General features: G+C 48.7%; 5 protein-coding genes across 5 annotated transcripts; 2 read left to right on the top strand and 3 right to left on the bottom strand.

Annotated features, from left to right (window-relative positions):
* Positions 1 to 373: 373 nt before the first annotated feature.
* On the top strand, positions 374 to 7924 carry prp8 (U4/U6-U5 snRNP complex subunit PRP8; the record flags this gene model as incomplete). The annotated part of the gene is made up of 1 exon (XM_057217329.1): positions 374 to 7924. The coding sequence occupies one exon, from the start codon at positions 374 to 376 to the stop codon at positions 7922 to 7924; it is 7551 nt and encodes a 2516-aa protein (XP_057079212.1).
* A 1837-nt stretch (positions 7925 to 9761) lies between these two features.
* Positions 9762 to 12377, top strand: N7516_004608 (uncharacterized protein; the record flags this gene model as incomplete). The annotated part of the gene is made up of 8 exons (XM_057217328.1): positions 9762 to 10553; positions 10611 to 10704; positions 10896 to 11195; positions 11353 to 11406; positions 11657 to 11815; positions 11948 to 12048; positions 12120 to 12210; positions 12289 to 12377. 8 exons carry the CDS (start codon positions 9762 to 9764, stop codon positions 12375 to 12377), a joined length of 1680 nt encoding a protein of 559 aa, XP_057079211.1.
* A 421-nt stretch (positions 12378 to 12798) lies between these two features.
* N7516_004607 (purine-cytosine permease family protein) lies at positions 12799 to 14692 on the bottom strand (the record flags this gene model as incomplete). Its single annotated transcript, XM_057217327.1, has 6 exons — positions 12799 to 12882; positions 12945 to 13650; positions 13708 to 13821; positions 13881 to 13953; positions 14009 to 14159; positions 14231 to 14692. The coding sequence occupies 6 exons, from the start codon at positions 14690 to 14692 to the stop codon at positions 12799 to 12801; spliced, it is 1590 nt and encodes a 529-aa protein (XP_057079210.1).
* Positions 14693 to 15665: 973 nt separating this feature from the next.
* N7516_004606 (SANT/Myb-like DNA-binding domain-containing protein) lies at positions 15666 to 16470 on the bottom strand (the record flags this gene model as incomplete). The annotated part of the gene is made up of 5 exons (XM_057217326.1): positions 15666 to 15707; positions 15782 to 15865; positions 15931 to 15963; positions 16024 to 16071; positions 16159 to 16470. 5 exons carry the CDS (start codon positions 16468 to 16470, stop codon positions 15666 to 15668), a joined length of 519 nt encoding a protein of 172 aa, XP_057079209.1.
* A 3101-nt stretch (positions 16471 to 19571) lies between these two features.
* Positions 19572 to 20875, bottom strand: N7516_004605 (uncharacterized protein; the record flags this gene model as incomplete). Its single annotated transcript, XM_057217325.1, has 4 exons — positions 19572 to 19781; positions 19848 to 19913; positions 20028 to 20714; positions 20789 to 20875. The coding sequence occupies 4 exons, from the start codon at positions 20873 to 20875 to the stop codon at positions 19572 to 19574; spliced, it is 1050 nt and encodes a 349-aa protein (XP_057079208.1).
* Between the last annotated feature and the right edge of the window lie 1620 nt (positions 20876 to 22495).

Genomic DNA, 22495 nt, shown 5'->3' with positions numbered 1-22495 from the left:
TGTCGAGATGGGTTTGTGTGGGTTTCTGCTTCAGCCGACGCTAGCGCAGATTTGGCGAGGTTGCGCTAGTCCCGATGCGGAATAGTGCCAGTCGGAGCCGCCACTTCTCAAAGTTCAACGGAGACAGGAGCAGAGATAGTCACATCGCGTATGGGATCCTGGATCTCTATCTTTGTCGCGTTTCCATCTTAATCTTCTTTCTCCCAACCACTCAGCTCTTTTTCTCTCAGTTGGTTTCCTTTTCTCTCAGTTGTGTTTCTTTTTTTTTTTTACTAGCTGCGACTCTTGCTACATATGACCTTCAACCTGGCTTGACGCGACTTGGAACCAACACAACCTCTACGAGGGAGGGTTCCATCCATCAACCACCATCATGGCATCATTGCCTCCTCCCCCTCCTCCCCCTCCAGGATGGGGTGCAGCTCCCCCTTCCATGCCAATGGCGCCGCCGCCCCCGGGCTACCAGCCGCCGGCCGACCCGAACGTCGCAAAATTTGCGCAGAAGAAAAATGAATGGCTGCGCACGCAACGCAATCGATTCGGCGAGAAGCGCAAAGCAGGATTCGTCGAGACACAAAAGGCTGATATGCCACCAGAGCATCTGCGAAAAATTGTGCGAGATATTGGTGATGTTTCTCAGAAGAAATTCACCAACGAGAAGCGGAGCTACCTGGGTGCGCTCAAGTTCATGCCTCATGCCGTCCTCAAGCTATTGGAAAACATGCCCATGCCTTGGGAATCAGCAAGAGAAGTGAAGGTACTTTATCACGTCAACGGTTGTCTGACTTTGGTCAATGAGACACCGCGTGTCATCGAGCCTGTCTTCCACGCCCAGTGGGCAACGATGTGGATGTGCATGCGTCGGGAGAAAAGTGACCGACGACACTTCAAGCGGATGCGTTTCCCTCCGTTCGACGACGAGGAACCACCTCTTTCATGGTCGGAAAACATCGAAGATGTTGAACCTTTGGAGCCCATTCAGATGGAACTGGACGACCTCGAAGATGCGGCAGTTTATGAATGGCTCTATGACCACCGTCCCCTTCTCGATACCCCCCACGTGAATGGTCCCAGCTACAAGAAATGGAATTTGTCTCTTCCCCAGATGGCGACTCTCCATCGGCTCAGTCACCAGATTCTGAGTGATGTTGTTGACCAAAACTACTATCACATGTTCGACTTGAACAGCTTCTTCACAGCCAAGGCTCTTAACGTCGCCATCCCTGGTGGACCCCGCTTTGAGCCTCTGTACAAAGATATCGATCCTAATGACGAAGATTTCAGCGAGTTCAACGCCATTGACCGCATCATCTTCCGCGCCCCGATTCGAACCGAGTACCGGGTTACCTTCCCCTTCCTTTACAACACCCTACCTCGAAGCGTCAAGGTCGCTTGGTACTCCCATCCCCAGGTGGTCTATGTTCGTACTGAGGACCCTAACTTGCCGGCCTTCTATTTCGATCCCGTCATCAACCCGATCTCCTCCCGCTCCGTCGCGCCTAAGAATATCACCGTCAGCCATGAGGATGAAATCTTCGGGCCTGGCAATAATGAAGACGACGAATTTGAGCTTCCTGGTGAGGTCCAGCCCTTCTTTGATGACGAAGAGCTTTACACATCCGACACCGCGTCAGCCATTGCTCTTTGGTGGGCACCTCACCCATTCGATAAGAGATCTGGCAAAATGGTTCGTGCACAGGATGTGCCGTTGGTCAAGCAATGGTACCTGGAGCACTGCCCACAGGGTCAGCCTGTCAAGGTCCGAGTCTCGTACCAGAAGATGCTCAAGACCTACGTTCTCAACGAATTGCACAAGGGCACACCCAAGGCTCAGAGCAAGCAAAATCTAATGAAGACTCTCAAAACCACCAAGTTCTTCCAGCAAACATCGATCGATTGGGTTGAGGCTGGTTTGCAAGTTTGTCGCCAGGGTTTCAACATGCTGAACCTGTTGATTCACCGCAAGAATTTGACTTACCTCCATCTTGATTACAACTTCAACCTGAAGCCTGTCAAGACATTGACCACCAAGGAGCGTAAGAAGTCTCGCTTCGGAAACGCTTTCCACTTGATGCGTGAAATTCTTCGCTTGACTAAGCTCATCGTCGATGCCCAAGTTCAATACCGCCTGGGTAACATCGATGCCTTCCAACTCGCAGATGGTATTCTTTATGCCTTCAACCACGTGGGCCAGCTTACCGGTATGTACCGCTACAAGTACAAGCTTATGCACCAGATCCGTTCCTGCAAGGATCTGAAACATTTGATTTACTACCGATTTAACTCCGGCCCCGTTGGTAAGGGCCCTGGATGTGGTTTCTGGGCGCCCGCTTGGCGAGTTTGGTTGTTCTTCATGCGTGGTATCATTCCCCTGCTTGAGCGCTGGCTTGGAAACCTGCTTTCTCGCCAGTTTGAAGGTCGTCACAGCAAGGGTGTTGCCAAAACCGTCACCAAACAGCGCGTGGAATCCCACTTTGATCTCGAGTTGCGTGCCTCGGTCATGGCCGATCTTATGGACATGATGCCCGAGGGTATCAAGCAAAACAAGGTCAACGTGGTTTTGCAACATCTATCAGAGGCCTGGAGATGTTGGAAGAGTAACATTCCATGGAAGGTTCCCGGCCTGCCCGCACCGATTGAGAACATCATTCTTCGTTACGTCAAAAGCAAGGCCGACTGGTGGATCTCTGTCGCTCATTACAACCGAGAGAGAATTCGCCGTGGTGCCACGGTTGACAAGACCGTCGCAAAGAAGAACCTTGGTCGACTCACGCGTCTCTGGCTCAAGTCCGAGCAAGAGCGTCAGCACAACTACTTGAAGGACGGCCCATACGTTTCATCTGAAGAGGCGGTTGCAATTTACACCACCATGGTACACTGGTTGGAGTCCCGCAAGTTCTCCCCGATTCCGTTCCCCAGTGTTTCCTACAAGCATGACACTAAAATCCTGATCCTTGCACTCGAGCGACTGCGTGAGTCGTACTCTGTGAAGGGCAGACTGAACCAAACTCAGCGAGAGGAACTGGCTCTTATTGAACAGGCCTACGATTCTCCCGGCACAACCTTGTCGAGAATCAAGCGATTCCTCCTGACACAGAGAGCGTTCAAGGAGGTCAAGATCGACATGAACGATAACTACAACAACATCAATCCTGTCTACGATATTGAGCCTATTGAAAAAATCACCGACGCTTATTTGGATCAGTACCTTTGGTACCAAGCGGAGCAGCGCCATCTCTTCCCCGCTTGGATCAAGCCCTCCGACTCTGAGGTTCCTCCTTTACTCACATACAAGTGGACACAGGGCATCAACAACCTGTCCAATGTCTGGGAGACTGCCGAAGGCGAGACGAACGTGATGATTGAGACTGAGCTGTCCAAGGTCTATGAGAAGATTGATATCACTCTGCTGAACCGGTTGCTCCGTTTGATCATGGACCACAACCTGGCTGACTACATCACATCGAAGAACAATGTTCAGCTCAGCTACAAGGACATGAACCACACCAATAGCTATGGTATGATTCGCGGTCTCCAATTCTCGGGCTTCGTGTTCCAATACTATGGCCTGATGATCGATTTGTTGCTACTTGGTTTGCAAAGAGCCAGTGAAATGGCTGGCCCTCCGGGAAGTCCCAACGATTTCCTGCAATTCAGAGACCGTGCCACTGAGACAAGACACCCAATCCGTCTGTACACCCGTTACGTTGACAAGATCTGGGTCTTCTTCCGATTCCAGGCTGATGACTCCCGTGACCTGATTCAGCGGTTCTTGACCGAGAATCCTGACCCTAACTTCGAGAACGTCATTGGTTACAAGAATAAGAAGTGCTGGCCTCGCGATTGTCGCATGCGCTTGATGCGTCACGACGTCAACCTTGGTCGTGCGGTTTTCTGGGATATGAAGAACCGCCTCCCACGATCCATCACCACCATAGACTGGGATGATACATTCGCCAGCGTGTACAGTAAGGACAACCCCAACTTGCTGTTCTCGATGAATGGATTCGAAGTCCGAATTCTCCCCAAGATGCGGAACATGAACGAGGAATTTTCAGTCAAGGACAGTGTCTGGTCTCTGGTTGATAATTCTACCAAGGAACGCACGGCGCATGCTTTCCTCCAGGTCACTGAAGAGGATGTTCAAAAGTTCAATAACCGTATCCGACAAATCCTTATGTCCTCTGGTTCGACCACATTCACCAAGATTGCTAACAAGTGGAACACTGCTCTAATTGCTCTCTTCACTTACTACCGTGAGGCTGCCGTGTCCACTGTCAACCTTCTCGATACTATCGTGAAATGTGAAACGAAGATCCAGACTCGAGTCAAGATTGGTCTGAACTCCAAGATGCCGTCTCGTTTCCCTCCTGCGGTCTTCTACACCCCCAAGGAGCTTGGAGGTCTTGGTATGATCTCAGGATCTCACATCCTCATCCCCACCAGTGACAAGCGCTGGTCTAAGCAGACCGATACTGGTATCACCCACTTCCGAGCGGGTATGTCTCATGACGAGGAAACATTGATTCCGAACATCTTCCGGTACATCATTCCCTGGGAAGCCGAGTTCATTGACTCTCAGCGTGTTTGGATGGAATACTCGCAGAAGCGTATGGAAGCCCAGCAGCAGAACCGCCGCCTGACCTTGGAGGATCTAGAGGACAGCTGGGATCGTGGTCTTCCCCGTATCAATACGCTCTTCCAGAAGGATCGAAGCACTCTCAGTTTCGATAAGGGCTTCCGACTCCGCGCTGAGTTCAAGCAATACCAGCTGATGAAGAGCAATCCGTTCTGGTGGACTAGCCAGCGTCACGATGGTAAACTCTGGAACCTCAATGCTTACCGCACTGATGTTATCCAAGCCTTGGGTGGTGTTGAAACAATTCTCGAGCACACCTTGTTCAAGGCAACAGCTTTCCCATCGTGGGAAGGTTTGTTCTGGGAAAAAGCGTGTCTTGCTAAGGGAACCCGTCTCTTGCGATACGATGGTACCGAGATCAATGTCGAGGATGTGCGCGAAGGTGACCAGCTTTTGGGTCCCGACGGAGAGCCTCGCCGTGCATTCAACATAGTGAATGGCGTCGACCGCCTGTACCGCGTCAAGATTGGTGGCGAGAAAGAAGATCTTGTGGTGACGCCGAATCACATTCTGGTGCTTTATCGACAGGAGGCCTCCGAGGGTCCCCACAACGCGGAAAGGCAAACAGTGGAGATCACTGCTGCCGACTTCGCTGCCCTTTCCACCGAGGAAAGAAGCCTGTATAGTGCCTTCACATCTCCTGCGGTTGAAAAGGGCGCCGAAAGCCCAGCTGCTCAGATGCACAGTTTCAAGATCGAGAGCATTAGCCTCGAATCTGACAAGACAGAATGGGCTGGTTTCCGAGTCGACAAAGATCAGCTTTACCTGCGCTATGACCACCTGGTCCTGCACAACAGTGGTTTCGAAGAAAGTATGAAGTTCAAGAAACTCACCAACGCTCAGCGGTCCGGTTTGAACCAGATTCCCAACCGTCGATTCACTCTCTGGTGGTCGCCGACCATCAACCGCGCCAACGTATACGTTGGTTTCCAGGTGCAACTTGATCTGACTGGTATCTTCTTGCACGGCAAGATTCCCACGCTCAAAATTTCATTGATTCAGATTTTCCGTGCCCATTTGTGGCAGAAGATTCACGAATCCGTGGTTATGGATTTGTGTCAAGTCCTGGATCAGGAATTGGAGCAGCTTGGCATCGAGGCCGTTCAAAAGGAGACTATCCATCCACGTAAATCTTACAAGATGAACAGCTCTTGTGCGGATATCCTGCTCTTTGCGACGAACAAATGGAATGTCACCCGACCTTCGCTTGTATTCGATACTAAGGACGTGTACGAGCCGACTACGACAAACAAGTTCTGGATCGACGTGCAGCTGAGATATGGCGACTACGATTCTCACGATATTGAGCGGTACGTTCGTGCTAAGTACCTCGACTACACCACGGACAGCATGAGTATCTATCCTTCCGCCACTGGATTGATGATTGGCATTGATCTTGCATACAACCTCTTCTCGGCTTACGGACAGTACTTCCCAGGCCTCAAGACTCTGGTTCAGCAGGCTATGGCTAAGATCATGAAAGCCAATCCAGCGTTGTATGTCTTGCGTGAGCGTATCCGCAAGGGTCTCCAGCTGTATGCCTCGGAGAGCAGCCAGGAGTTCCTCAACTCTCAAAACTACTCCGAGCTCTTCAGCCCGCAGATTCAGCTCTTTATCGATGACACTAACGTGTACCGTGTCACGATCCACAAGACCTTCGAGGGTAACTTGACCACAAAACCCATTAACGGTGCAATCTTCATCTTCAATCCTCGCACTGGGCAGTTGTTCCTGAAGATCATCCACACCAGTGTCTGGGCAGGCCAAAAGCGTCTGGGTCAGTTGGCCAAGTGGAAGACAGCCGAAGAAGTTGCAGCGCTCATTCGGTCTCTCCCCGTGGAAGAGCAACCGAAGCAGCTCATTGTCACCCGTAAGGGTCTTCTTGATCCTCTCGAGGTCCACCTGCTCGATTTCCCTAACATCTCCATTCGTGCCTCTGAGCTCCAGCTGCCATTCCAGGCCGCCATGAAGGTCGAGAAACTGGCCGATATGATTCTCCGTGCGACCGAACCTCAGATGGTACTTTTCAACTTGTATGATGAGTGGCTCAAGTCCATCTCCCCGTACACTGCCTTTTCTCGCCTCATTCTCATTCTCCGGGCTCTTCACGTCAACATCGACAAAGCCAAGATCATTCTTCGCCCCGATAAGACTGTTATCACTCAAGAACACCACATCTGGCCATCCCTGTCTGATGAGGACTGGATTAAGGTCGAAGTGCAATTGCGTGATCTGATCTTGAACGACTACGGTAAGAAGAACAATGTCAACGTGCAGAGCTTGACCAGTAGCGAAGTCCGTGATATCATCCTGGGTATGGAGATTAGTGCGCCTTCCCTGCAGCGACAGCAAGCGGCGGAGATCGAGAAGCAGCAAGAAGAGCAGAAGCAGCTCACTGCTGTGACGACCAAGACTCAGAACGCTCGTGGCGAGGACATCATCGTCACCACTACGTCTCAGTACGAACAGCAATCATTTGCATCTAAGACAGAGTGGCGTACTCGTGCAATCGCGACCTCCAACCTCCGGACCAGGTCCAACAACATCTATGTTTCCTCTGACGACATTCGGGACGATGGATACACCTACATCATGCCCAAGAACGTCCTCAAGCGATTCATCACCATCGCCGATCTCCGAGTGCAGGTCACGGGTTACATCTACGGAAGCTCCCCCTCAGACAACGACCAGGTCAAGGAGGTCCGCACCATTGTCATGATTCCCCAAGTGGGTAACACTCGGGACGTTCAGCTGCCACACCAATTGCCGCAGCACGACTATCTCCAAAATTTGGAGCCACTTGGTATCATCCATACGGTTTCTGGCAATGAGCCGCCGTACATGTCTGCAACAGATGTCACACATCACGCACGTCTCATGAACGCCCATCCTTCGTGGGATAAGAAGACCGTGACCATGACTGTCTCTTTCACTCCTGGATCCGTTTCGCTTTCCGCCTGGGGCCTCACTCCGGCGGGCTACAAGTGGGGCGCAGAGAACAAGGACACCACCTCGGATCAGCCCCAAGGCTTCTCCACCAGCATGGGTGAGAAGTGTCAGCTGCTCCTCAGTGACAAAATCCGCGGCTATTTCCTTGTGCCGGAGGATAATGTTTGGAACTACAGCTTTATGGGCAGCTCATTTGGCAGCGTGGAGAAGAGACCTATCTACGTGAAGATCGACACTCCGCTTAAGTTCTACGATGACCAACACCGTCCCCTGCACTTCCAAAACTTCGCTGAACTCGAGGACATCTGGGTTGACCGGTCTGACAACTTTGCTTAAAAATGTGCAGCTGATCAGGCCCAAAATCTTCTTTTGATTTTCCAAGCGTTGTCTTTTTTTTGTACTCTTGTTTTCTTTTTTTTCCCCCTTTTTCTTTTGGGTTCTTGTATCACGACAACCATAATTCATGTATTGCAGCGAGAACCTAGGGAAAAATGTCAGTGTAGATTTGTACAGTACGAGATTCCTTTTGCGAATACATTCCCTGTTCACATCAATTTCCTTTTCCTTTTATTTCTTTAATAAGTTGATCAAATCCCCCTGTAAGTATACGAGAATGCGGTTGGCTTCGGAATGCACTAGTTTGCATCGGCCTATAAAGATTGCCGCGATGTATGTGCCTAAGCAGGCCCTAAGCAGGCGCCCAACAGAACTATAGAAATCGGCCGAAGGTCCGAAGGACATGGAAATGGAAAAGAAATATGTATATATATATGTATGTGTATATATATATATATATATATATAAAATATCTATATATCTATGCATCTATTGAAATCGAGGTATGCCTAAGCTCTCCGCTTTAATGTATCAGACCTTTTTCTATTGATGACGGCCCGCATGCAGCTAGCACCTTTCGGCAGTCTTTCCGAATCACATCTCCTGATCTTCCATTCGATAAATCCAACAAATCCAAATCCAACAGGGTATACGAAAAGGGTGAGAGAGGAGTGTGGCTGGAAAAAAGTTGATGTGACCCTCATCTCCTCCAATGATCTATTGCCATCATTATAATGTCTTTCTTCTAACCACCTTGAACTCTGTCAAGTCCAAACGCCAATCTTCTTTTCGGGTATATGTTTCAAACCCCCCTGTTCTCTTGTTCTATTCTATTGGACATATGTGATAGACTCCCGCAGGCATTGGCTCCGAAGAAACCCGGTGCAATAGAATAGCTTGCCATCGCTTACTCGACTAGCCTATACCGTCTCAATCAGCCGATACGAAATGTCCACATCTATTTCCCAGCAATATGGCGCTGTTGCATGGAAGATCGGTCCGACTAATGAGCTCTTTGATTTGCTATGTCCCCGAAGTCTGACAGGCTTCACCTGTCTGGCGTGTCCTTTTCTTTTGTCATGGCTCTTCACTTTTGACCCTGGACTTACCCTGGTCCCATTTGGTGTTTTCCCCCTCCCCCATTAATAACCGCTCAGCCAAAAAAAAAAAAAAAAAAAAAAAAATGGGGGAGGTTCTACCGCTTCGAAGGTTTTTTTTTTTTTTTTTTGAACCCCTCCCATTCATGTTGGGAGTCTGTGCGAAAGCAAAGGGAGAAAGGCACATATGGAGGCCGGAAAGATGGGATACAACATGCCTATCGCGAAATACTTGATGATTCAGAATGCTCTTGCAGTCCGGTCCACTGGAGACTGGTGAAATCAGCCCGGCAACGCACGCTCCAACTTGGTCACCGGCACAGGATTGGATTTCTCTCAGGGGGACTCTCCAGATGTTGTTATAGATATGTCCATCTCCTGGTTTCTTTTGATCGTTCATAGTCTAGGCATAAATATCTTTGTTATTCCACCCTATTATACATTATGTATGACCGATTCTTCTGCAAGACCTGCCTACAATTTGACCCAAAGTAACCCTATCTATCCTCTTCTGCACGTCAACGCCTCGAGCACTTTCTTTTTTGTATTGCAATTACATATGTAGGCAAGTTTCTCTTCGCATTGTCCTCCTATGTGATAGCAAAGGCTATTTTTGTTTGGGGTTTGCCTTTCGACTCGAGAGAGACACTTGGGAAATAACAACACCCTGAAATCGTTCATCTCCCAACAGCCACTCAAGTCACTTGCTGGGGCTGCAGGCCCTGGTGTTGTTTATATATATGTCTACAACACCAGCGGACCCTTACCGAGGCTTCATGGTTAACTACACTCCTCATGACAGTGGTAAGGATGCGAATCGGGAAGATATTATTTCCTACGGCGCAACGCAGTTGCTCCAAGATAGGCCTGAAATTCGCTACCACTCTGATACAACTCAGCCACCTTTTGGGTCTCCATCGACTTTTATCACGAACCACTCGCCGCCACGCCAGCCGGGCTCACATTACAGCACGCACGGTTATAGACTCTCTCCAATACAGGGTAGCAGAAAACGACAACGTACCGACAATGGGCCTGGGCCAGATGAAGACACTGATCACAATTATGGCTACCGATCTATCTTGCAAAATCTACCCATGGGTGATCCATCGGTTTCAGCAGGCGGATCGACCGATCTGACGTACGCCGATCACGTCGGCCCTTCATCTCCCCATCAGACATCAGACCAGGACTACCTCCAGGTTGCTCTCCCGCAACAGCACCATCATCGGCTACCATCCCAATCACTGGTCGGTACGGGCTCTGCCGATCAGGGCTCCGAATCATACCTACCGCAAATCGACCGTAGCTTCATGGACCTTCCAGGCGTGCCTACACCATACCCTGAGCCAAAAGTACCAAAGACTAGATTCGGTCGCAGGGAAGATGAGCTGTTGATAGCCTTGAAGGAGCACTGGAAGTTTTCCTGGCGGCAGATCGAATGCTTCTTCCCAGGGCGAAAACAACAGACATTGCAAGTCCGTTACTGTACCAAATTGAAGGAAAGAGATGTGGTTTGGGATGATGCTTTGGTATGGTCATCCCCGCATAAATTAAAAAACTAGGGTTATGCTGACTTCCTATACCAGGATCAGAAACTAAAAAAAGCGCTGGAGGAGTATGAGGACAACAAATGGGCACACATTTCCCGGAAGCTTGGGCCTGGTATACCACCAGCGGCGTGTAAGCTGAGAGCCGAAGAAGAGCTTGAATGATATTGGTGTCTCTTTCTGTAGTTTAGAGGGACTTGTTTATTATATTGTGACTTTAGCGCGTGTCTCCTTGAGTTATTCTTTGTTAATATATCATGTCACCCCCGTGCCCTACACAGAGAAGCCCTAGGTGTTCCGAAACGGACATTCTGCCGCTCGTAGCTGATGCCGCCCGTCCAGAGCTTCCGATGTTCTGCCAATCAGAGGGGCTGACTCATCATTATTCGTGGTCCTATTGGATAACCGAGCCAGCCAATCACAGAACGTCGGACCAAAGCGGCTTCAAACTCGCCCAACCTCAAACCTCCAAACTCCCTCTCCTGCCCCAAACGCCCCGCGTCATCCACCCCGTCACCTCCAGGACAATGTTCCTCCAACGTACAGCCTCCGCCCTCGCAAGGCGCTCGCCTGCTCGCGCTTTCACCCTCGCCCAGCGCCCCTTCTCTTCCTCCATCATTCGCTGTACGTGACTCCTCAAATGGCATGATCCGACCTTCGCACAACTGTTCAATCCCTGCGCGCCCCGACCACAACACAATGGGTGGTTGTTTTTTTTTTTTAACAGTCAATTGATATGAACTATCTATTGTGATCACCGTCTAACGCGAAACCTTTTTAGCCAATGAGAAGAAGTGGACTCCCAAGGAGGAGGGCAAGATCCTGACCTTCGACGGTTAGTGCTTTACCCTACCCCATAGCAGTCAATTGCTTTTCTCCCAGCCTCTGTGGCTCGAGAAATATCCATACATTCCCCCGCTCGAGCATCTCCGTGCAATTCGACGCTATAGAACCTCGGGTAGTGGTCATGCGGATACTTTTCCCGAGCCACGGGCCGGGCTCGTCATTCTACCTCAAGTGGATATGATATGTACAAGAAATATCTCCGAAACACAATGCTGACCTATTCTCTTGTCAATATATAGAGATCAAGGGCGAGGATGACCTCTTTGCTCCGGGTGCCAAGCCCGGTACCATTCCCACCGATATCGACCAGGCCACCGGTCTCGAGCGTCTGGAGCTTATGGGAAAGATGCAGGGCATTGACATCTTCGACATGCGTCCCCTTGATGCCTCCCGCAAGGGTATGACTCCTTGATATCTCCCCTCAACCTCTCATCGCAACTCCTGAATGACCACATACGGCGGAATCACATGATTGTTGCTCCGGGGCGAAGACCGAAAAATTGGCTGACCAAATGGGTGGATTTACGCAGGCTCTATCGAAGACCCCATCATCGTCAACGGCGCTGGTGATGAACAGTACGCCGGTTGCACCGGTTTCCCCGCAGACTCCCACCAGGTCAACTGGCTGACCGTATGACCGCCCCATCCAAGCCCAACCGGGCTAAGATCTCCGGTTCTAGAGACTGACTCTACGCCTTTTAGGTCTCCCGCGAGCGCCCTCTCGAGCGCTGCCTCGAGTGCGGCAACGTGGTCAAGCTGAACTACATCGGACCCGAGGAGGACCCCCACGCCCGTATGTTTCCCGATCTCTTTTTATCTTTTGCCTTAGTATATGATAATCTGTTGGTTATGCTAACATTCTCGCTCTCAGACGACCACGACCACGGTCACCACCACCCCCCTCACGTCGAGCCCAAGACCTTCGCCGACTACGTCAAGCCCGACTACTGGTACCGGTAAATCTTTAATGGCGATCTTCTTTGGTTATTGCTTGGAAATCCCAATACAGTGTCAACATTATGCTGCGCGTCTGTCTCTGTTCTGTCTCGGTGACTCCTCCGTCTCTTTTGTACTATAGTGCTCTAGTAGATGAAATGAGAGTGTAGGTGGGGTTGTTACTTTTGATCTATGATTGTCTGTTTGGGGTTGTAGTTGCCCTGAGATGAGATACCGCTGATGCTCCAAATTTCTTAAATACTGGAGTTAGGAGTACTGCTGTCTGCTATCAGGTGGGAAGAAAAAAAACCTCTATTTTCAAGTCTATACATATGTACGTACATACATCACTTTCGATCTAATGTATATGTGTATCAACACTCGGGGATAAATATGCAATGAGACGTGCAAAGCCATGTTCATATGCTTGGACATCAGCCAATGCCTACCGACCCACGAAACGAAGTTCGACGAATCTGAGAGGAGGGTAAACAAGCGCAGTCCAACAGAACCCGACATAAATACCCATCTAGCGATAATTAGTTAGAATCCAAGACACATAGTTCGATGGAAAGCAGGATTCAAACTTACATCAGCACCATATTCACCGACCAACTTGGCAATGGGTCCGATGTACCACACCTGCGCCATACACAATACAGCGCCCACCCAGCCAACAACAAAGGCAGTGAACGCCGCGATGCCAATGGGAAGCTTGGACGGATCCCGCCAGATACCCCAGTTGTACCCGGTGCGGAGACGGAAGATGAATCGCTCCTCGAGGACAATGGCAATCCAGATGACAACCCAGTAGCCCATCAACGCGAGGAAATTGGTGAAGATCTCAGAGAGGTTACTGCGGCCAACGAGCGCGCAGACGGTATAGATAATGACAGCAACGGTATTCCAGATCACGCGTGGTACTGCCTCGGCGTAGCGGCCGAGGATCTGGAAGTCGATGCCGGCGGAGTAAGTGGGTGCGACGGTATTGGCGATCAGGCCTAGGGCACATATCACGGAGCAGAATTTGCCGAAGCCGTGGAGCGGGCCGAATCCTTCGACGATTAGTGCTCCTTGGCCTTGCTCGTAGGCGGCGGAGTACTCTGGGTGTGTGGAGATGCCCGAGGCTAGCCCGACACCGCAGACTAGGGCCATTGTGAAGGAGACGAGGAGGCCTGACAGGCTTAGGCTGAAGAGTTTCACCCGAGAGGTGTTTTCGGGGTAGTAGACGAAGAAGTCGGCCGCTAGTGGGGCGTAGGTAACTGCGGCGCTCAGACAGATGGAGAAGAAGGATAACCTAGAACAATGTTAGAAAAGCTGGACTTCAATTCTTACATCTAAGATGTAGACTCACCTATTGCCAGCTACTGTCCGGAGATCACCGACAGAGGTGGTTGACAAGTCAAATTTCACGGATGACACTCCGAAAAGGATGGAGACCACAATTACTTGGGGCAAAAAGGCGAATCTAATATGAGGCCTGTCAGTGATACTGTCCCTCGTGGCAATAATCTCTCTCAAACTAACCGTTCATAGTAGTGGAAGACTTGGATGCCGAATGTTGCCACAGCCCAGCTGATAACCGCGATGATAACGATGCCTATAATATCAAGGTTAGCACCACTATTAATGTATGAGGCTTAAGAATCACCTACCGACAGCTACGGACATGCCACCAGGGGAGACAGCAGACAAGATTTGTCCGCCAACGACGCAATCGATCAAACCATATCCAATCATCTGGATAAGGTTCAAAAGAACAATGATCTTGCTAGGCCACCAACCCATCGAATACCTTCCAAAAGCCTGTCAACAATTAGCCCCCTCCCAATCAGATAATAGTCCAACATCCAGCATATTCAATACGTGGTACGCACCAATGTCCGGATCCCGGAAACAGGTCCCCACGTAGCCATCCAAGAGGAGACGATGGAACCAACCAAGGCACCAAAGACAGCACAAAGTGCCGAGTCCCGGAAGCTGAGACCATACACGGCAGGCCCTAACATCCCGAGGGTAATGTTATTGGGTGCAAGGTTGATGGAGATCCAAAGCAAGAAGACTTGCAGATACGACATCCAGGTGTGGCGCTTCATGCGCTCATCCGCAGCGACTCGTTCGATACCACGCGCTTCCAGGTTATACTCGATGAGCTGGTTCTCAAAATGTCTAATGACGGAACTCAATCGTGATCCGATGGGATTGTGGCGATTGGTCGTGGTCTCGGCGTAGAGTCCCTCATCCTTGTTGGCCACGCCGGGGGTTTCAGGTGCGAATCTCGTCAGGTCTTCCTTGTTGGAGTTCACCGCTAGGGCGGTGATTTCATTTTCCGAAGCCATGCTGCGATTGTGTCAGTATCATACCTATTTTCCGGAGAGAAAAAGCGCATTGAGTCCTTTCGCTGGAATTACCCAGATCAAGTTTAACCGTATATTCTCAGAACGACAATAGTCGAACACCGGTCTTCATGCAGGAGGTTTGTCCTAGATACCTTGATCGTGAGAGAATACCAGACTACTCGTCTTCATGGTAGCCGTCCCTTGTCACAGGGTTGTGTTACCTTCTGAGAAAAGTCACTATGAATACACTGTAGCGCCAGCGGACTTGATCAGGCAATCACACAGGGTTTAGGTTACCTTTGAAATCAGTTGTTCTTTTTTTTTTTTTTTCTTTTTCAAAAGTCCAGAATGATGCTGACAAGTAATAGCAAGTAACCAAAGTGAAAAGTGATCAATTGCCCGTGGGGGAAAAAATGGGGGAAGATTTGATTGCCGCGGGGAAAAAAAATAAGATCGTCCCATTTGGCTTTTCCGCCTCCACCTTACTACATCGTAACTATATAGTACTATGTAGGTATACTAGTCAATTAACTAGTTATAGATATGTAGTATATACTACTAACACAATCGGTTTCTGATTTTTGCTTATGCAATTTCCTCATACTGGAACCAGTGGGAATCATATGGTATTGATGGACACAAAAAGCGCCAAAAGAAAAACAGCGCTTATCATATGAAAACAGACAACACAACGCCTTGGAGGGAAAAAAAACATGATCGCAAAAAAAAAAAAAACAAGATGCGCAGGTGTTCATGGCGCATATCAAGGAAATTCAAGAATAAGATTGAAATAAAAAGAGATCCAGATCACACCAACTCCATCTGCCTGGTAAAATCAGTGACCTCCAGCGGCCACCGATGAAACTGGCATCGCTCTGGAATTGCAGGAAATCCGGAGGAGAGAATGCCAAATTCATAAAAAAGATGCTAAGAAAAAGATATCGATATCGTCACTTCGTCAGAGGCGTCGTGGTCAGACGTTCTTGAAATGCTCCTTGGCATACTGTTCGCAGGCCTATCAAAAAAAAAGTATCAAGATTAGATGAGATGCACCACGACAGGGAGGAAATAGGAAATTCTGATACTCACTTTGGCAGGCTTTCCCACTTTCTGACCAATCACCTTCCACTTATTCGCCTCGTACTCCTTGATCGCCTCACGGAGCTTCACAGACTGTGTGCGACATCAGAGGCGGATGCGACAACGGACATTAAAAGAAAAAAAAATCGGGATCATACCTCATCTTCGGCAAATTCCGCGTAGTGCATGTCCTGCGTAAGGTGTCAGTAAGACGAGACGTGGTATTACCAAATTCGTCTGATATTGCGTACCTTGTACCAATGCTTCTTGACACTGCCCTCGGTTCGGGTTGGGAAAGTCTGCGACAGGTTAGAAAAAAAAAAGCCCAGGTCAGCAACCCATAGTTTGAGCCAATTAAAAAAAAAAAAAAAGCCCCGCGCGCGCACCTTGGCGATTTCACTCCAACTACGCCCGGCGTCGCGCATTGTTTTAAGTCGTTGCTCCTCCTCTGCGGTCCATGGGGTATTCGTGCGTCCCTTTTTCTTGGGCGTAGACTCGACCGTAGGAATGGCGCCGGGGTCATCAATCCCACCCGCAGGATTCCCTGGGGTTGCCATCATGGCTGACGATCCTGTCGGAGAAGGAGGACGTTTGCGCGATGCACCGGGGTTTTGTTGGGGTATAGGAGCAGTCGGAATTGGGATGCCTTCGAAGGTTGGGACGCGATGAAATGGATGGATCTGTTGTTGGGCAAGCATATGCGGGGGTGCGCTGGTAGTTGCCGACGTCTTGAGGCGCTTAGATGTCGGGGGGAACTAATCGGGCAGATAGTCAGAGAATAGAAGAAACATAAGATGAGATGAAGCAATGTAATAAGAACGCGACCCAGTGCAGTTGAATTCCAACCCAGTCTCCCTCCCACAGCTGGAGGCCGGACGGAGATCATAGACGAAGGAACTTACGACATGGTGAAAGACACACGCGGTTTTCAATCACACTGTGCCGATTCATCTGTACATACAAAAAGGCCGTGTAGAGGGGTTAGCAGGATCTGGTACTGGCGCGCCTTGGTCAACTCTCGGGAAGCGTTACACTAAAGACGATGACACAGGCGCATCCCAGGCAGAACCAGATTGACCAAAGGTAACAGGAACAATAGGAAGGTATAGATCGCGACACAGGGAAGTCCAGACTCCGACCGGAGTGTTTTTTTAACTCTTATCTGTAAAGGGAATGCTCACAGGTCAAAATCGCATGGTCGAAGCGTTGATTCGGGGACCTCGAATTCTTCCGAATACGGGGAGAACATGAGGCTGGAAGGATGATGGGGTTGTACTTTGAGGGGAAGACAAGGTTGAGGAGAGGAACCCCCAAGCAAAGGGGGAAAAAAAGAAGTAGAGACTTTAAAAAGCACAATAGTGAGAAAGAGAATGTGTGAGAGAGAGTATGTGAGTGAGAGAGAGAGAGACAAGGTTACAAAGAGAAGAGAAAGGAGGAAGAGGAGAGAGGAAGTTGTGAGGAAAGGCAGAGAGCGGGGATGGAGTCACCTCATATCACAACAACCAAAGTAACAAACAATAAACAAGATAGATATGTTTTTATATTTCTTTATATCCTGTTTATCCTATTTTATATATTGAGATAGTTTAAAAAGTGTTTGATTATCTAGTTTAAAGTATTTTAAAAGGTTTATATTGATTAACTGGTTTAAACGTGAAATGTTTGGATTTTCTTTAGAAGATCCCCCATTCTAACCTTCCAAGGTCGGTTTGCTCTACTTGTAACCCCCCTCTATTAACCTCTATATCTGTCACTCTTAAATTTATCTCCCTTATTATGTATCTTCCTCCTTATATCAAAATATAAGTCTATTCAATGCAATCAAATTAAAAGTCAGTGTCAATTCAAATACGCCTCCAACCACTCCCCTCCGGTGCATTCCACAACCCGTTCTTCTCTGGCCTAGGAACCGATGCCCAGACAGGGGCCCTGGTACAATTTGATGACTCGTCCTGTGATCCAATTCGACCAACGTCAAGATGCAGAAGCAAAGATAATCACGTCCGACAGATTCCATGAGACATTTGGGCCGAAGAGACCCGCGAGTGGCCTGTTCCAGAATCCGGTGACCCGGCGAGATCTCACAACACCGTGCGAGGATGACAAGACACGCCCAATGCGAGTCAACGACGCGCCCGAGGGCCTAATTATTACAAAGTCATCCAGTAGCCCCCGGGGAACTCATCCCGCAATCACCATCATTCAATTGACAAGACGTAGGAGTCTCCGTCCAACCCGAGACTTGGCGGGCTAGATCAGCCACAAGACGGTTTCGTGTACGGAGTAAAGCCACCGGGGTACCATTTCCCCTCTCTGTGCCTCCATGCAGGTCGTTGTTGAAGGCATGTACGGTATGGGGTAGACGGTCTGGAGGGTCTGGATGACCCTATCAGCTTTTCCTTTTTGTCTTAATACCGCGCGGGGTTCATCCAAGGCGTGTATATATTCAAGCCTAGCCTCGCAGAATTCTCCCAGTATTTTATTTGTCACACAAACAGTCTATCCCCCTGTCAATCTCCCATTGGTGATAATTGAAAAGATCGCCAATGCCCTAGCCGACCATGGCTACTGAATTCCCGGCGTTGTCAATTAACTGCGAGATATCAAGGCGGAAATGATCGAGTATCTCCAGTTAAGAGGATAATGCATTCAGAGGATCAGATGTGCTGGATTCTTCCTAGTGTGGCATATTATCAATGCGAAAAAGATACTGCCCAGGGTCGCTGGAGGTAAATATGACTTGCATCACCCTGCTTTAACGAATTGGAAAGGTTTCGCTATCAAATTAAGCTTGATATAAACAAAATTCTAGACTTCCTATATCGAGCTTATTGCTAGTATAAATAAAACATACGTTAGAACAACTCTAAAAAATGTCCTTTGGACTTTTAAACCAAATCCAAGGACCGAACTACTTAATATACTTAGGTTATAACTAGTACTGGACAAGCGAGTTTGGTTACTAAGAACATCCGGGATGCTCACGGCGATGACTTTGTGATTGTCTTCACTGCCATGGATGTTAACACGAAGACTTCCCGATTATTCATGAAGGCCCCTTTCTGCCGAAGACAAGCTTTGTCTGGAGTTCCTCCAGAAGTTCAAACAGACTTTCATCAGCCAGTCTGCTTACGAGTCTCCGGATATCGCCTGGAACCTACTCCGCATTTACCCTAGAGAGCTCAACCGTAGCCCTAAGTGTACCCTTGATTACTTCTACCCCCGTTCCACTCGCAAGATTACTAGCAAGGACACCCCCACATTGGCTGAGTAGTAGGATATCTTAGTGCACCAAGGTGCCAAGCTGATTGATACGGCTACTTCAATGTGTTGTGTCCATTGGCCAGTAGAGTATGGGCCTAGCCCACTCTTTTTCTGATCTTTACTATCTATCGCCCATCTTATTATTTTGTGTACGCTCTTCCTCCCATTCCTTCCTATTGATTTTGAAGTCTTAAAGAGCTCGTCCCTAGAATGTGTATGAAAAATGAAGTTTAAGAAGAAAGATAAGAATAAAATATATAGAGAATGGTGTAATAGCAAGCGATATCGTCCAGCTCCGCAAACATAGTCCTATCAAATCCAAGGCTAGATGATCATGACAATAATGGGAGAAAGAGTCGGAGTAAAGAGTCAACAAGATTGATCTCAGAATGGGAAGAAAAGAAAGAAAGAGACCATAGCAAAAGAAAAGAAGAGATCCGGAATGAAAATGAGTGGGCAATAAGAAATATGAAAATAAAAAGAGAAGAACGAAAATCAGAAAAAAAAAAAAGAAAAAAAAGTACGGCTCATGAATCTAAAAGGTCGCTTCTTCGTCAAAATCCAACTCCAAGGACTGAGCTCGAACTCGTTTTCGAGACACAGTGGGTGTCATAGGAGCAGGGTCAGACATAGCAGATGGCGATTCACTGTCACGATCACGATGTTGTTTTTTCGCGTCTAGAAGTCGAAGTTGAGTTCTGCATTGATCGGGCGAGTACAGTCTAGTACCTCCAAGTTCTTTCATCTAAAAAAGAAGATCAAAAGACACATTAGAACGCTTCCTATATCTTATGGGCATAGGAAATCTCACCTTGTCTGAAAGGTAATGGAATTTATCTCTTGCCCAGATCCCATGGGCGTCGATTAGGAGTTTGATCTAACAGAGTCACCGATTAGCATGGACTGTTCCACATATACTCCAACTCACACGGCTTGTTTATACTATGTGTTGCCGGGGTTGGGGGAAAGGTACATAAGGGTACATACTCACATCTGATTCTTCCCAGCGCACCATTCGCTCTCGGAGGCGGCGATGAAGACGCATCTGCAGGCGGGCCTCGGAGGCATCTTTTTTAAATCTCTCCTGGAATTCCTGACGCACGACCTTCCAGGCCGTGTGTCTATCTCGCAGTTCTTCTACAAATGCGTCTTCATCTTCTCCTTGGGGGTCGCGTCGCCCGCGGCCTGGGGCCCGGATCTTGGGGAGGATGTGTGAAGTTGGCTGGACGTGCTGGCGATCTTGCTGCATTCGGATAACGCCTTCTGGGTTAGGAGCGATGCTGACTGGCGTGTTGCTTGACTGCTCGCGCGAGGGCGCCTCCGAGGACGGAAGTCTGGCGCGCTTGGCTGGTGGTGGACCCTGTGGCGACTGGCTAGGAGATTGTGTCACGCCATGCTGGAGACCACTTGGGTCCGGAGCATACAGGTAGGCAGGATCTGGAGCTGAAGACTGGGGGAAATTGCTCGGGAATGGCGCAGATATACCGAGACCCAGTGGGGCTGAGAGAGGATCATTGACGCTATATTGGTATTCATGTGTGGAGTAGCCCTGTGAGTGGTGACTGATTGCTGGGCTGGTACGAAACGAGCTATCCGGAAGACTGACTGGCGTCAGGAGGTTGTTTGAAGCTAGAGACCCTGTGCAGTAAGGGCTGGTGGTGACTCCTATGAACGGGGTCTAGATCGCATACGGGGTCAGTTCATGTTGTGGAAGTACACAATGTCCTGTTTCAAAGGTGCATAGATGCATACCGCTGGAATTGTCGGCCAATGGGCTGGGATGCCTTCATAGTACTCTGACATGTCTTCGGTGCAGGGAATATCCGAGCGATTAGACATAACGTCGACTGGTTGCAACTCAAGCGTCAGATAAAACACGGGGTGATTCACAGCCCACTGCGTTGTCTGGATGGGGAGAATAAACGCCGAAGCAGCAGAATGTGAAACTCGATATGAAACTCGAGGTAGGGGAAGATGTGGGACTGCAGGCGGCTGATGGTCTTTAGGGTATGTGTATATCAACAAGGTCTTTTCGCTCCGAATGTTGAAAAGAAAGATTCTCCTTCCCAAGCATCGACGGTAGCGGATCTTATAAGATTCATGCGAGCAAGAAAAAGAGGGGAAGATTTAAAAGCAAGCAAGATGCACAAGTCCGACTGTCCTCCACTTCGAGAGATATCACAGCCAGCACCGGGATGCCTCGTGAGGCAAGATGTGAACAATCAGTCGAGGTATTAACCATAGGCTCAGAGGGCACCAAAACAGAGATCAGTACCGCCGACGAGTGCTGTGCCGCATTAGAACGTAGGTAGACCCATGAAGACTCGACGAGAGCCTATATTTAAGCGCTGCGGACTCAATAGTCCAATGTTGATATCCATATTCCGCCCCCATCCCTGACCGGGGGGCTCAGACTCTGCATGGTGAATAGGAATTAAAGTGAATCTATGAATTCAGACCCACTACAACGGGCCAAAGGAAAAAGCCGAAAAAGCCGAATAAAAAGTAGAAAAAGGTAGAAAAGGTAGAAAAGGTAAAAGAAAACGTGTGTTGCTTAGGGTTGTGGATGATCCTCCACAAAAGAGACAAAGCGTAGCGCTTAGAGCTTTTGGATAGAGATCCAGTGGATTATGGACCCTCCATTAAAACCATAATATCCATAATATCCATGTCCATACTAAGTCCATCAATTATAAAATAGATCTTTCATTTTTTAGTTTCTTTCAGTTAAGACATAAAAACATTCAACTGCCCCCAAAGCCGATAGTTATGGCCCCATCTCTTAAAAAGATGTTCTACAAAAGTCAGCCTCGTTGACAGCCTACCCTACTCTAAAATTGTTTCATTTTGGCAGCCCCCACGAGAAGAAAACAAGAAAACAAGAAAACAAGAAAACAAAAGAAGAAAAGAAAAACCCCTCAAATTTGACCCTAAATTCCAACACACCGGTTGTGGGAAAGAGGGAGGGATCACGATCCTCCATGCATTCTCACATTCTCCATGCAGAGGCGTTGTTCAAGACGGGCGCCTCTCGACTGGCCATAGATGATCTAAAATTCTTCTGAGGCTGAGAAAGACCCCACGAGCCGCTTGGTGGCTTTGTCCACGGAGAATTCATGACCGCTGGTTAAGCGCTGATGCAGACACCCAGTAAACCTCGATCATCTTCGAAGGTGCAGAACAACCTTGGAACTTTCTTTGTATATATATTTTATTTATTGCTTCTGTATGGATCGAGAAGAAAAAAAATTATTTTCTTTTCTTCTCCTTCCTATTACAACATAGATCTCAAATTCTCCACATTTCCAGCGGTCGTTTGCTTCCGGGGGGCAACTCGGTCAGGCTCTCCAAGCCACGTCGTTCTTCTAAGCGCCCAAGGAAAAAGCCAGGCGTGTCTGGACCTGAAATAATACGCCCATTTTCTTTTTGATAGATCTGCACACCACAATTCTAGAGAAG

This window comes from Penicillium verrucosum, assembly GCF_028828655.1.
Source record: "Penicillium verrucosum strain IBT 35672 chromosome Unknown utg000001l_segment0_segment0, whole genome shotgun sequence".
NCBI classification, from domain to species: Eukaryota; Fungi; Ascomycota; class Eurotiomycetes; order Eurotiales; family Aspergillaceae; genus Penicillium; species Penicillium verrucosum.
This window is presented reverse-complemented; position numbering and strand designations above follow the sequence as displayed.